This window comes from Phalacrocorax aristotelis, chromosome 2 (assembly GCF_949628215.1).
Source record: "Phalacrocorax aristotelis chromosome 2, bGulAri2.1, whole genome shotgun sequence".
In the NCBI taxonomy this organism is placed as follows: Eukaryota; Metazoa; Chordata; class Aves; order Suliformes; family Phalacrocoracidae; genus Phalacrocorax; species Phalacrocorax aristotelis.
The window spans coordinates 10595966-10609710 of NC_134277.1; the positions used below are offsets into that span (position 1 = coordinate 10595966).

A 13745-nucleotide genomic window follows, 5' to 3' on the forward strand; every position below is an offset into this window, starting at 1 on the left:
GGGAGACAGTATGACTTGGGGATGAGTGTGGGAGAGAGAAAATGCTGATAACAACTGCATCTAAAAGTATGACTGGAGCACATACAGACATCTCACACTGCTGGTAATATAGCTAGTTCAGACACCACTAGTAAAGAAAAGGCAGCTCTGGACATAAACTTACTATTTTTTTTTACTTCAGGGCGTATGTATTGCATGGGGTTTATTTGCCTGTATTTAGACAGTAATGATGCAGATTTCTGCATCTGTTCTAGTCATCTAGGCTCACTTTCTGCTAAGAGAAAAGTAATATTTCTATGTCATGAATCATCTCATCCTGACGTAGCTGTATCAAACAGGTCAAATTGCACTCTAGAAGTGCCTGTTTCTTTCCATTGACTAAAGAAATAAAGACCAGACCACATGCAGGTAATTTACGTGAAAGATGTCAAAGTCTTTACATATGAAGCTCAAAAAACTTGTACCTGATACATAACCGGCACAATTCATACTTCTCAGCAAACCTACCCTGCAGTGTATTGTGGTGAGAGGTCATGGAGCTGCCCTTTCTGCAACCCTCTACAGCTGAACATGGATACTGATGTTCAGAGAGTTTTTTTCCACCAATTATTCAGACAAAATAAGAGTACATGAATACATCCTGTCCCTCTTTGTATCTTGTCTAGTGGCCCGTGACACCATTCTTAACAGCTGAATTACAAGTTGGCTTTTTAAACTATTAAGTACCAATCATTATCTTTATAATGAGGAACAATAAATGTAAATAATACACAGGAAAATAGAGACAAAGGGTTTGGGCTCTGCTTAGGTTTATTCACCAGTAATGTCATGGCAGTTCAACATGTGAGCAAGAAAAAAGTGTGCTTGTATAAGTATTGTTTATAGTCACCCAATCTCATCTGCAAAATTTAACCCACCAATGCGGGCAACCTTATCTTGGAATAAGGCTAGAGGTAAACAAGTCATTTCAAATGAATGAAGAGCCATTCTTTCTAGCTGACCGGAAGTTAGCAAATGTGACACCCATCTACAAGAAGGCCTGGAAGGAGGATCTGGTGAACTACAGGCCTGTCAGCCTGACCTCAGCGACGGGGAATTTTATGGAGCAGATCATCCTGAGTGCCATCACATGGCACGTAGAGGTCAACCAGAGGATCAGGCCCAGTCAGCATGGGTTTATTAAAGGCACTAACATAATCTCCTTCTGTGACAAGGTGACTTGCTGAGTGGATGAGGGAAAGGCTGTGGATGTTGTCTACTTGGGCTTCAGTAAAGCCTTTGACATCACTTCCCACAGCATTTTCCTGGAGAAACTGCCTGCTCATGGCTTGGACAGATGTACTCTTTGCTGGGTAAAAAAAGGGCTGGATGGCCGAGCCCAGAGAGTTGTGGTGACTGGAGTTAAATCCAGTTGGTGGCTGGGCACAAGTGGTGTTCCCCAGGGCTCAGTACTGGGGTCAGTTCTGTTGAATACCAACGATCTGGATGAGGGGATTGAGTGCACCCTCAGTAAGTTTGCAGATAACACCAAGCTGGGTGGAAGTGTTGATCTGCTGGAGGGCAGGAAGGCCCTACAGAGGGACCTGGACAGGCTGGATCATTGGGCCGGACCCAACGGTATGAGATTCAACAAGGCCAAGTGCCGGGTCCTGCACTTGGGTCACAACAACCCCATGCAATGCTACAGGCTTGGGGGGGAGTGGCTGGAGAGCTGCCCAGTGGAAAAGGACCTGGGGGTGTTGGCTGACAGCCGGCTGAGCATGAGCCAGCAGTGTGCTCAGGTGGCCATGAAGGCCAATGGCATCCGGGCTTGTATCAGAAATAGTGTGGCCAGCAGGAGCAGGGAAGTGATTCAGCACTGGTGAGGCCACACCTCGAGTGCTGTGTTCAGTTTTGGGCCCCTCACTACAAGAAGGACATTGAGTTGCTGGAGTGTGTCCAGAGAAGGGCAGTGAAGCTGGTGAAAGGTCTGGAAAACAAGTCTTATGAGGAGTGGCTGAGGGAACTGGGGTTGTTTAGTTTGGAGAAGAGGAGGCTGAGGGGAGACCTTATTGCTCTCTACAACTACCTGAAAGGAGGGTGTAGTGAGGTGGGGGTCGGACTCTTCTCCCTAGTAACGAGCGATAGGACGAGAGGAAATGGCCTCACGCTGCGCCAGGGGAAGTTTAGATTGGATATAAGGAAAATTTTCTTCACTGAAAGGGTTGTCAAGCATTGGAAGAGGCTGCCCAGGGAAGTGGTTGAGTCTCTATATCCCTGGAGGTATTTAAAAGAAGGGTAGATGTGGTGCTTAGGGACATGGGTTAGTGGTGGACTTGGCAGTGATAGGTTAATAGTTGGACTTGATGATCTTACAGGTCTTTTCCGAACAAATGATTCCATGATTCTATAATTTACTATTCACATAAAATTTGCTCCAGTAAGGTTTCCACACAATAGGAGGATGAAGATGAGAAAAGGAACACATTCATGCAAATTATTCATTTCCACTTCACTTTGGCACTACTGCACAAAAAATCTAAAACATAAAAATGAACTTGTGATATCTGAGATCTTGAGGCTACCCAAGATTTTGTATAGACAGCTTTACAAGGAGCATTGTCACAGAGTGCTTGAAGAACTACAGCTCTGAACCGCTTTTGCTATGCAGAAGGTATGCAGGTTACATGCACTAAATATGGTCTTTCACATATCTTAAGCTAAGCAAGCACTCAGGATAAGCCCCATTCGTTGGGTAGCAAAAGTGTTTGAACTAATCACCAATGAGAATGCCTGAAATGTTTTCAAATGGATGAGGGAGAGAGAGCAGACAGTGATTCATCAGTATTTAGCAAACAGATGTCAGTGTGACTCGCCAATAAAAGTCAAATGTCAGATCAGTAACCTCAGGATCTTCTTTTTTTTTTAAACATAATGTTTTATCCAGACCCTCTGATTTAGTGTACCATATCATTATCCTGCTGTCTTTGAGGGTTTATCAGAGGGTGAGACGTATTAGGGCTTGGGTAGTAAAAAGGTGGTGAGATTTTGTATTTGCGCTCAGGGAAAAAAAAGTGTGCAAAAAAGGTTGTACATGTGTTTTCTGCATATATCAAGAGTTTGCACCCATGTGTGCTTCAGTTGCAGAATCAAGCGTTCATATTGACAATGAACAGATTGTGCTTGTCTATGCCTGTTATCACCTCAAAGCTTCTAGGAATGAGCATAATAGCTCTTCAGAAACAGGCAGAAAAAGAAGAAGAAGAAAAAAGAATACCATAGACACCAGTTTGTTATGTTAACAATAAGCAACTATGGGGAAAATGCCGAATGTACAAGTTTTTTTTTTTTGTAAACTGCATATTGATCATGTTAGAAGCAAGGAAAGAGGAGCAGGAGAAGCAGGAAATAAAAAGAAGGAAGGGGATGACAGAAAAGGAAGATATATAAGATCAATCTAAAAAGCAAGAAAGAAAGGTGAATGAAGAAATAGGAGAGGAGACAGACAGTAATAAGGAAGTGAGAGAAAAGACAAATGCTGTTACTAGCTACTGCAATCTGGCCAAGCTACAAGTAGTCATCATTTCAAATATCTACAATAGCTACTGCTGAATGCTGAACTACTTTGCAATTGTTATTGCTCCAGCCAAGCCACAGCTGAAAGAAAAGCAAAACGTTTAGATGGATATATGTGGCAGAGAGAGGCCTCCTAAAAAAGGCTAGTACTAACCTATAGCTGAGGAGAAATATAACACAATGTTGCATTTTATATGCATATAAAATATAAAGTATAAAATACAAAGTATAAATTATAAAGGGTAGAGGATAAAGTATTAAATATAAAGCAAGCACACATGAGTTTGTAGCATATAAAAACTCAATTTATAGACAGAAATCTAAGTCTTGGTGTCTACACGCATATCTTCATGTGGACTAGGTTACAGTTAATGGGGCTTGATTTAGTTGGCTAAACGTGAACATGTCAAACTATCTGAGAAACTGTAGAGTAGATGAGATTTTGCACAAGGTTAATGGATATGTCATAAGACCTAACGACTTGTATCCTATTGGACTAGCATCTGAAGCTCACATGGGATAGCTGAGGGCATCCTAAAGCTATTAATTTCACTGAAAATAGAAACTTACTTTTGGTCATTGCACAGATCTCCTGATGCCACTGCACTGACTAGCTCTTCACTGGCTGTAATGGGTGCTTTGACACCTGGCTCACACGGAGGCAGCTACATGGAGATACTTAAATTTAGGCATCTTAATCTACAATAACACAGAATTGTGCCCACAGAACTTGATTCAATGCCTCAGTGTAGGTTTCTAATGATATCTGAGGTGCCCTAAGGACACTCAGGCTAGCAGCTGTGTGGGCACGGGTCTCTCATAGAGCCTGTGTTATACCTACCAGCTATGCATGGTGCCTTGGATACTTCAGGCATCTCAAACGGCACTAGGTTCCTGTGCTTAAACAACTGAGTTGAGTGCAAAATATGATATCTATCTGGATTATTTAAACTGTCACCAATACTACAGTAGTATGCCATCTTACAGTCTTCTATTTATCTCACAGTGGCCCTGTGACCTAATGAAGATCTATTACTTTTGTTGGTTTTCAGATGGGGATTGAAACCTTGGAAAACATAAGACTCACATGTTGCCTAATTCCTTCTGTCTTCTGTTTCTTTTTAGTCAGGTACTTCTGAAGGAACAGAATCAAAAAACAAAGGCTGGACACAAGGAGTATGGGCAACTTTGGGTTGCCTGAATCCAGGCGTCATAGAGCAGAGCAAACCTCACTTCAATCAACCTGGCACATTTTGCACAGATCACATTCTGCCCCAGGGCTCAGTGTTGGGGCTGGTCCTGTTCAGTATCTTCATTGATGGTCTGGATGAGGGGATTGAGTGCACCCTCAGTAAGTTTGCAGATGACACCAAGCTGGGTGGAAGTGTTGATCTGCTGGAGGGCAGGAAGGCCCTACAGAGGGACCTGGACAGGCTGGATCATTGGGCCGGACCCAACGGTATGAGATTCAACAAGGCCAAGTGCCGGGTCCTGCACTTGGGTCACAACAACCCCATGCAGTGCTACAGGCTTGGGGAGGAGTGGCTGGAGAGCTGCCCAGTGGAAAAGGACCTGGGGGTGTTGGCTGACAGCCGGCTGAGCATGAGCCAGCAGTGTGCTCAGGCGGCCACGAAGGCCAATGGCATCCGGGCTTGTATCAGGAATAGCGTGGCCAGCAGGAGCAGGGAGGTGATTGTGCCCCTGTACTCAGCACTGGTGAGGCCACACCTCGAGTGCTGTGTTCAGTTTTGGGCCCCTCACTACAAGAAGGACATTGAGGTGCTGGAGTGTGTCCAGAGAAGGGCAGTGAAGCTGGTGAAAGGTCTGGAAAACAAGTCTTATGAGGAGTGGCTGAGGGAACTGGGGTTGTTTAGTTTGGAGAAGAGGAGGCTGAGGGGAGACCTTATTGCTCTCTACAACTACCTGAAAGGAGGGTGTAGTGAGGTGGGGGTCGGACTCTTCTCCCTAGTAACGAGCGATAGGACGAGAGGAAATGGCCTCAAGCTGCGCCAGGGGAAGTTTAGATTGGATATAAGGAAAATTTTCTTCACTGAAAGGGTTGTCAAGCATTGGAAGAGGCTGCCCAGGGAGGTGGTTGGGTCTCTATCCCTGGAGCTATTTAAAAGAAGGGTAGATGTGGTGCTTAGGGACATGGGTTAGTGGTGGACTTGGCAGTGATAGGTTAATAGTTGGACTTGATGATCTTAAGGGTCTTTTCCAACCTTAACGATGCTATGATTTTACGAATCTATGATCATACTCTTCCTTCTAGATTTAGACTGATTTTTTTTCCATACAAAGTACTATACAGAACTACACTGAAGTAATAAAGCGAACTACTGAGGAGCAAAACTGAAGGAGCATGAAGACTGTGAAGAATCAAAATTTGTGGATTGTCATTATTTTGCCCATAGGTTAATTGCACAAAACAGAACTCTTAGATCTGAACTGAAATCAAGTTCATTTATTCCAGAGCACTAATTGTACGTGCATTCCTGATATGGATAATGCGCACACCCAGAGCAAGTACCCTCTGGTCAGGCATTCCTGCCCTTGCTGCACACCCCCTGGCTGTGCTCAGACTGCACACAAGCCTCAGAGCTGGGTACATGCTACCCCAAATGCTTTGCTTTGGGTGGGTGGAAAATCAAAGCGCAGAGGTAAGCGGGTTGCTGTAATATATACAATGACCCATGGACACAGCTACAGTAGACAGCTTCTGACACATGTTCACTGCAAAAAGTTGTTTGTCAAATGTTTAAAATACCCATATGTATCTATGGTATCCATAAATAACAACATACAGTAACCACCCTATTGAGATGGTTTTATTTTGCAGAGGTGTAAGAAGAGAAAAAAAGTCAGGAAAGCTTTTCTTTGGACATCAACAAATTGAGCTGCTCATGTGTTCATACAGAAAAAAAGGTATCACACTGCCCTAAATTATAGCATTCTGCTTGTTTGGATAAAGGGGTGCAGTTTTGTTAATCTAGAAGGTCCAAGTTACTTCAGTTAGAATTTTTTAAAGTAGTAATTAATTAAGTGCAATGTCAAGGTGTTCTGCTACCAAGTATTTTAAAAGCTCCTTGTAAATAAAGAAGATAGGCATATGAGTAAACTATGATAAAATTGTGAGATTAATGACGTTAATCTAGAAATTACATCAGTTATGTAATCAGTAAAAAATATATTATTTTCAGACTGATTAAGAAAGAAGAATGCAAAGTAAGTACAACATAATATTAAAGCTTCTTTGAAGCCTTCCTAAGATGAAATCTTTTATTTGAATTGGCAACCTTGTTCTACCTTGTCAAGGTGATTATGAATACGAGAAGGGTAGGCAAATGCTAACAAAGCATTACTCTGTGAGAATACTTTGAATGTAGTATAACAACTTTGTAGCAAATCAAAACCATACCAGCTTTGCTTCTTAATTTATTATGAAGCAAATTTGTGGCTTTTTGCTATAGTCAAAAGAAAGTGGGCAAACTGGGATCTTTCTCATCTCAGTCTAATCTTAGAGTGTACAATAACCATCCCCTTATCAAAATTTAATGTTGTTTAAACTCCATGCCACACTTTCTACCCATCATCAAAATAGTTTTAAGGGTACAACACGACAACTGTTTACCAGTGCATAGCAACTTCAGAAAGTGAGGGCAGGTAACTTTGTGCAATTCAGTAAAAAAAATAACGTTCCCAGTGCACTAATAGCTATCATAGAAGTTTCCACATTGTAAAAAAGCCAAAAAGTAGCATTATACTCTTGTAAAAGTACTAAGGGATTTCAAATCACAGAATCACAGGTTGGAAAGGACCTCAGGGATCATCTAGTCCAACCTTTCTAGGAGAGCACAGTCTAGACAACATGGCCTAGCACCCTGTCCAGGCGACTCTTAAAGGTGTCCAATGTGGCCGAGTCAACCACTTCCCTGGGGAAGTGCTAAAATACTTCTAATTAAAGCTTCAAATAAATTGTGGCCACCCTGTCCATGTCCAAGTACCTTCCCAGGTAGTACTGATTCAGTCTGTGCTCAGCGATGGGAAGAACAGGCATAACAACATGCCATGGAAGAAGCAACGGGCAGAGACTTGTCAATAGAACGCTGATCAGTGTGGGCTGATTCATCCACATGGTACAATATGATGAAAAGACACAGACTATCTTAGCTCTGAAAATAGTTCAGCTGTAGTGTGGCATGACACCCTAGCTAAAAAATTCTGCTCTTTAGCACTGGCACAGCTCTATTACTTCGGGATTCAGAGCTAGAACCGTCTAGTATGAGGGTCCCTATCTTAGTGCTCATTGTATCATGTAGGCACGTTTCCTACATCAGCTGAATAACCAGCATCAATTTCTGGCAACACCTGTAGCTCCCATGCTGTCTCCAAGGCTGCAACCAGAAACAATCTAGCTTAACTTATGAGCAGAGACTTGGAACAGCTTAAGATGGTCTGACTGCAAGTCCACACTGAAAAGAACACTTTAAGCAGGAAGATCAATTTGGATCAATACACATTATCATGGAGCAATTTTGACTTCCTATTGTGTCGGTTAAATGCTAGTTTTTCTGGATGGAAAAGAGCACAGAAGTCTTGCACTTCTTTAGCTTTCATAGTTACTTCTTTAGAATGTTTCAACAGACCTGATCCCAAAACACATGGAGGTCACCGAACTGTTGCTGTTGCCCTGAAAGGCTTTTGACCAGCACCATATTGACTCAGGAAAATTCATATAATGAAACTACTGTATTCCTCTCCTAAGCAGCAAAGTATTGCAGAAAGAGCCACTACATAAACAAGAGAGACAAACTCTGCTGAAGCAAATATGCAAGCACTGATGGGCTCAGTTAAATTATCATGCACTTCCAAAGAATCTTCACTCTAAATCTGGCTCTGACATTTACTTAATGTGTTACCTGTCATTTCCCCATTTCTAAAGGAGGACTAGTACTTACTCAAGGCTCTCATAGGGAAAATTAATATTTTCAGGGCACTTCAAAAATTAAAATAGCTATATATGTTTGCCAAGATACCCAGCTGGATTGTGGGCACACTGACTGAGAGCATTTTTGTTGCTGTGGACTGTGCATATATTCTCAGTTTCAGTTTTGTTTCATTGGTTGCTTAATAAAATGTGTGCCCATAGATTACCAATGCAGTCTATGACATACATATATTTGCATAGGAAAAATATGTTGCTTTTATTTCAAGCTCAGAAAGGTGGCTGCTTACAGGGAGGAGCAGATTCTAGGAATATAAACACTGGCTGGGTTTTTTTTTCTTTTTCTCTTTTTATCCTAAGCCTAGCAGAGAGAGAAGCAGTTTGCAAGCTTATCCACTGAAACCTAAAGGGGCTCATTCAGTACAGCTGAGTATCTGATCAACAGATCATCTAGCTCTGATTATAGACTGCTGGTATTACTGTTGGACGGACATGATACCAACTTGTCTAAACACAAGCCAAACTTCTTTCTGTTGAATGGCTACAGATGCCACTCTTGTACAGAAAGTACATTCCAGCATTGAAAAGCACTCTGGCTATTGAATTTCATGAGGCAGCACAGCTGCAGCAGCAGTGCTATGTGACATAGCTGTGCATTTTTGTAACATATATGCAACTTATAAGGAGATAAACAGTGTCTGATATGACAACAGGACATGCACCCAGCCCATAGGTGTAGCTAGAATTTTCTAGTACACAGTTAAGCTACTCTGTATTCTGTTTGCCTGTCATCTGTAGCTTTCAAACCACTGTGCAAAGCATATTGAGAAACGTATCAAGAACTTAAGATGCAATCATCCAAATTAAAGTGTACATACATGGTGCTACAGCCCGTGAGCGATTCTTCTGGATATTTTCCTCCTTCTGTGCAATGGTGGTGGCATTAGGTTCAGCCTGATAAGCACATAGAGCTTCCCACTCTTTCTCCAGACGATTCTTGTTTTTCAGATGATCTTCCATGTAGGACTGGAATTAAAAGAATACTGTATTAAGCATTGACTTAGCTAGGCTCAAAGCTAAGTTAAAAGGATGGATCTCAGGATGAAAAGCACAGGAATCCTGAGCTTTGGGGACAAAACACACTCAGCCTTATGGCTAATTCATTTACTTAAGCGAGTTACCTTCAAGCTTATTTGTGCTATACAAAATGAGAATGCTAAAATGTACCAACGCTAACAGAGAAGAAATGCTTGAAACCGCCAGCTACTGAGCTTCAGGACAAAACTATTTCTTCCTCAGTACCTAGAATATGTAAGCCCAAAGGTCTATTTCATCAGGCGATGAAAAGAAACAAAAGCCCATTGATAGAAATGACTTACTACAACAACAGCTCATGTCAAACCGAACTCTTTTAAAACTAACATTCAAGCACATATGCAAGTCACAACAATGATACAGCTGTTGAGGAGAATTAAAAACTTGCCAGGCTGAAGTGTCATGGCTCAAGTACTGGGTCGTTAGGAACTCATCCTGCACATGGGCTGGCACAGAAAGGGCTTTGAACAGAGAAGTTGCTGTTAATTAATATTAATATATGTTGTTAAAGATTATACCTGGCATTCAGTAAAGTCAACAACGTTAGAAGAAGCATCACTAAAGAAGAATTATCTGGCTGTGGCAGGAATGATGGCCCATCAGAATATATTGGTGTAGGTCTTAAGATTTTGCAGATGTCCCAAGGCTAGAGATTCAGTACAGCAGTTCCAAAGGTTTGCCAAATGTGAACCAAACCCCTATTCCTTCACCCCATGGACCTGAAAATCAGCCAAGTAGATGAAGGGAAGAGAGCAGAAATGAGGAAGTATGGGATAAAAAAGAAATCTTCCCCTCTCTTTAACATGAAAATTAAGAAAGTGACCACCTGATACTGTAAGCCTACTTGAATAGCCAAATTATCTTTCAGAGCCTGTTGTCTTTTTGTAAATTTCCATTTGTAAATTAAACTCCATACTATCTTTCCAAGGTAGGTTGAAGTTAACGTCCTTAAACAAGGGACAGACTGTTTAGGACACAGGCTCAGGGCCTGGATGGGGCTTGGGAGCAGAGCTGTGGGTGCCTCTGGCCCAAACATCAGTCAAAGTGGTCGGTTCCTGCTGGAGCACTCACTAATACAGCCCAATCTGTAGCAACACTTGTCTAGAAAAAGCTCCTGGAAAGGATTCACTGAAAACTATAAAAAGCAGTTTAATTGCTTAGAAAACCTTTTTCCATAGACAATCTCCGTTACGTCAAACAGTTCTTCCCAAACATACTTTAAAGAAGAAAGGCTCACATGCCCTCTCAGCAGGTTTAACAGAAGGTGCAAAAAGCTTGCAGCTTGTCTTCCACCAAATGAGAGCTCTGCTAAAGCCGTTGCTCCACTGCACTGCCCACCCCACCAGCGAGGCAGGAGACTGCTCTCTCTTGCTGCTTGAATGGTTTTTCAGTTACAAAAGAGCCCCTGACACACAGCTTTGTTTTGTGCAGGGTTTGCGTGCGTCTTTAGACGAGATTTGTAAATCAAACCTGTTACTGAAAAGCAATTCAAGAAGTGACGCTTCCAGAAAGGATATCTCTAAGGACATAGAAATATATCGCGTTAGAAGAAAGGTTTCTAAAGGAGGTAAAAAATAGTGGCAGCCTACATACAATCAAAACACCTACTGTGTGATGGCTTCTTTTCTATAATGAAGGAAAAAGCATCACAGTGGACAGAGCCATGACCTGACGGGTGGGGAGCTGGGAGAGCTGCGTGGCCCCATTGTGTGCATCAGCTAACATGTTCCCAGCCTTAACCTGTGGGTTAATGAGAGGAAACCATCCTCCTGATTGTTTGCTTGTCCTTGCCAAAAGGCTGGTGCTAGTGGGGAAAGGAGGGAGGCTAAAGATCCCATTCTTTTCTCCTAGTAAATCTGTGCCTGGACATGTATGCTGAACGTAATAAAAAAAAAAAGATAACCCCTCCTGAGCAGAGAAGAGTTGGTATATAAGAATTTTTACAAGGCAAAGGGAAAAACTAGAAAAATCTTACAGTAACACTGAGCCAAGACTCCTGGCTTCAGAGAAGCTCTTCAGCATGCAGCAGGCAGAGATCAGGCAGTGAAGGACCAGCCCATAGCATCTTCCCACTTTAAACCACAGTTTTCTAATCTGATTCATTTTGACGTGCCCATCACCAACATCCCATAGACTTCAGGGACATTTTAAGCAGATGTACAGATCTGCCAACACTGAATGGCTCCAAAATACTGTGAGATCCACAAAGCTGTAGGAAAAGGGCCATGAACATTTGATTTCTAAGGCAGGGCTGTATGTAGCAAGGAGCTTCCCATTGGCTCCAACTTGTCTACTAGATGATTTCAAGGACTGTATTTTAAAAAGAAATTTTATTTTCTTTTTAAATAGACAAATATGACACAGTTAAGGTAATTTGATTGATTTTAGTGCACATGAATTTCTACATAACGCATCTCTCTTTAAAAAGGAATACTCTTCTTACTTTTACCTTCCTTTTTCAGGGAATCCTGAGTGTAAAGAGAAATGAATGTTCAAATGAAACCACACTGAAATCCTTACTTTTACCAGACAACCACTTTTCATGCAGTCTCAACACCTGCAATGCATGGATCAGATTCACAGGGCACTTCCTGACAGATCTTGAAAAGGTGTTTGATTATTTGAGCGGACCCGTGGAAGGCTCTCCACAATATGAACACCTGCTTTACACACGTTTAAAAAAGCTACCTAGAAAGAAGCTTGCTTTAAAGCATTCAAAAGTCAGACAATTCCCTCAGAGTTAAGACATCTTTCATTTACAGTCCTTCAGAGCCCCTACACTCATCCCCATTTTGCTAAACAGAAGCTTAGTGATTTTGAAACACTCTCTTGGGAGCTGCTGGATGTACATTAAATTGAGTGGAACTTCTGATATTTTAGAGATTGTACATCTACTCAAATCTACCTCTTAATTAGGATGTTTTCATGAGACATTCTGCAGCATTTGCCTAGTGCAAAAGAAATTCATTACCAACATGTCAAACATGCACATGATTTTCCTTATCCCAGAGCAGCAGGTAAAATAAATAGAGGTTGTCACCACTGTTATTGTAATGTTCCTCAAAGACTGCTGAAAAAGGTAGAGGTCTGGTCTCACCAGTATGGGCACATCAAGACAAGTCCTGTAATGCCAAGTATATGCTGCTGTTTAAGCAACACTGCCTGCTTGGCCAGATCTGATCCACAGGGCCTCACCTGCAAGGACAATTGGTAGCCCGGTTCACACTTTCTCCTGTATGCAGGTGAGATACGCTTGCTACCAAACATGTTATATGGATAAGGAGGATGCATCCACATTATGTGGAGAGGGGGATGTGTTGTAAAAATCTATTGTTTTTGTGTGAGACATGCCAGTCGTAAGACAAAAGATGAGCTTTCAGCCAGAGGACAGAAAACTGTCCAGTGACAATGAATCTTTGGCCAAGAGAACCAGTCCCAGTGGCAAATTCTAAGACAGATCCAGCGTGCCTGAACACAGGCACCAAGACAGAGCACAGCGGCCTGGCTTGGCTTTGGTAAAGCTTTTTGGGTGCTCGGCTGATGTTGTAATACAGTGTCAGACGACTTTGTTTTTCGTTACTTTTTTCTTTACTCAAGGAGTAGCATCCAGTGCGTGCTCTGTGACTAAATTAAGGTTAACAAATATAATAATTAAATTCTGATTATCTGGTCAATCTCCAAATACCTTCTTCAGAGACAGTATGCTTTGCATCTGTCAAGGTATTTGTTTTAAAAACACCTATTTTATGAGCTGATGTTCAGCTAGTACAAAAAGCAATTATTTTTGACAACATACTTCCACTACGATACTTGATTAGACACTCTTTCCATGGCTGAGGATGTCTCTTTTAATGAAAAGATGGGCAACTGGTAAATTGACAGTCCTTGACAGGTCTAATCGAATCTCAAATGTCAGCTGAAGAAGTGGATGGGACATTATCTTAATCCTTGTGAACGGTGACGATTCAAATCCACACCTTTCACCTAACAGTGTGAGAGCCACTGCTTTCAAACTGCTGTCACCTTTTCCAGAGATGCAGAGGGCCAGAAAGTGCCATGGTGGTTCACTGGGTTCCTCTGAAGGAATATAGGAGAGAATTGACCTTAGCGATTGTATAGCAAATTGTGCACTAAACGACCATACCTGAAA

At 41.9% G+C, this 13745-nt stretch overlaps 1 protein-coding gene across 3 annotated transcripts in view; it reads right to left on the minus strand.

The window, feature by feature from the left end:
• The window catches only part of PTPRN2 (protein tyrosine phosphatase receptor type N2), a 670936-nt gene that overhangs the window by 53607 nt on the left and 603584 nt on the right, over window positions 1–13745 (minus strand). For all 3 annotated transcript variants that reach the window (XM_075082381.1, XM_075082380.1, XM_075082379.1), the window contains one exon: window positions 9379–9526. In XM_075082381.1, coding sequence (XP_074938482.1) covers window positions 9379–9526 — 148 coding nt within the window. The remainder of the gene's footprint in view (window positions 1–9378; window positions 9527–13745) is intronic.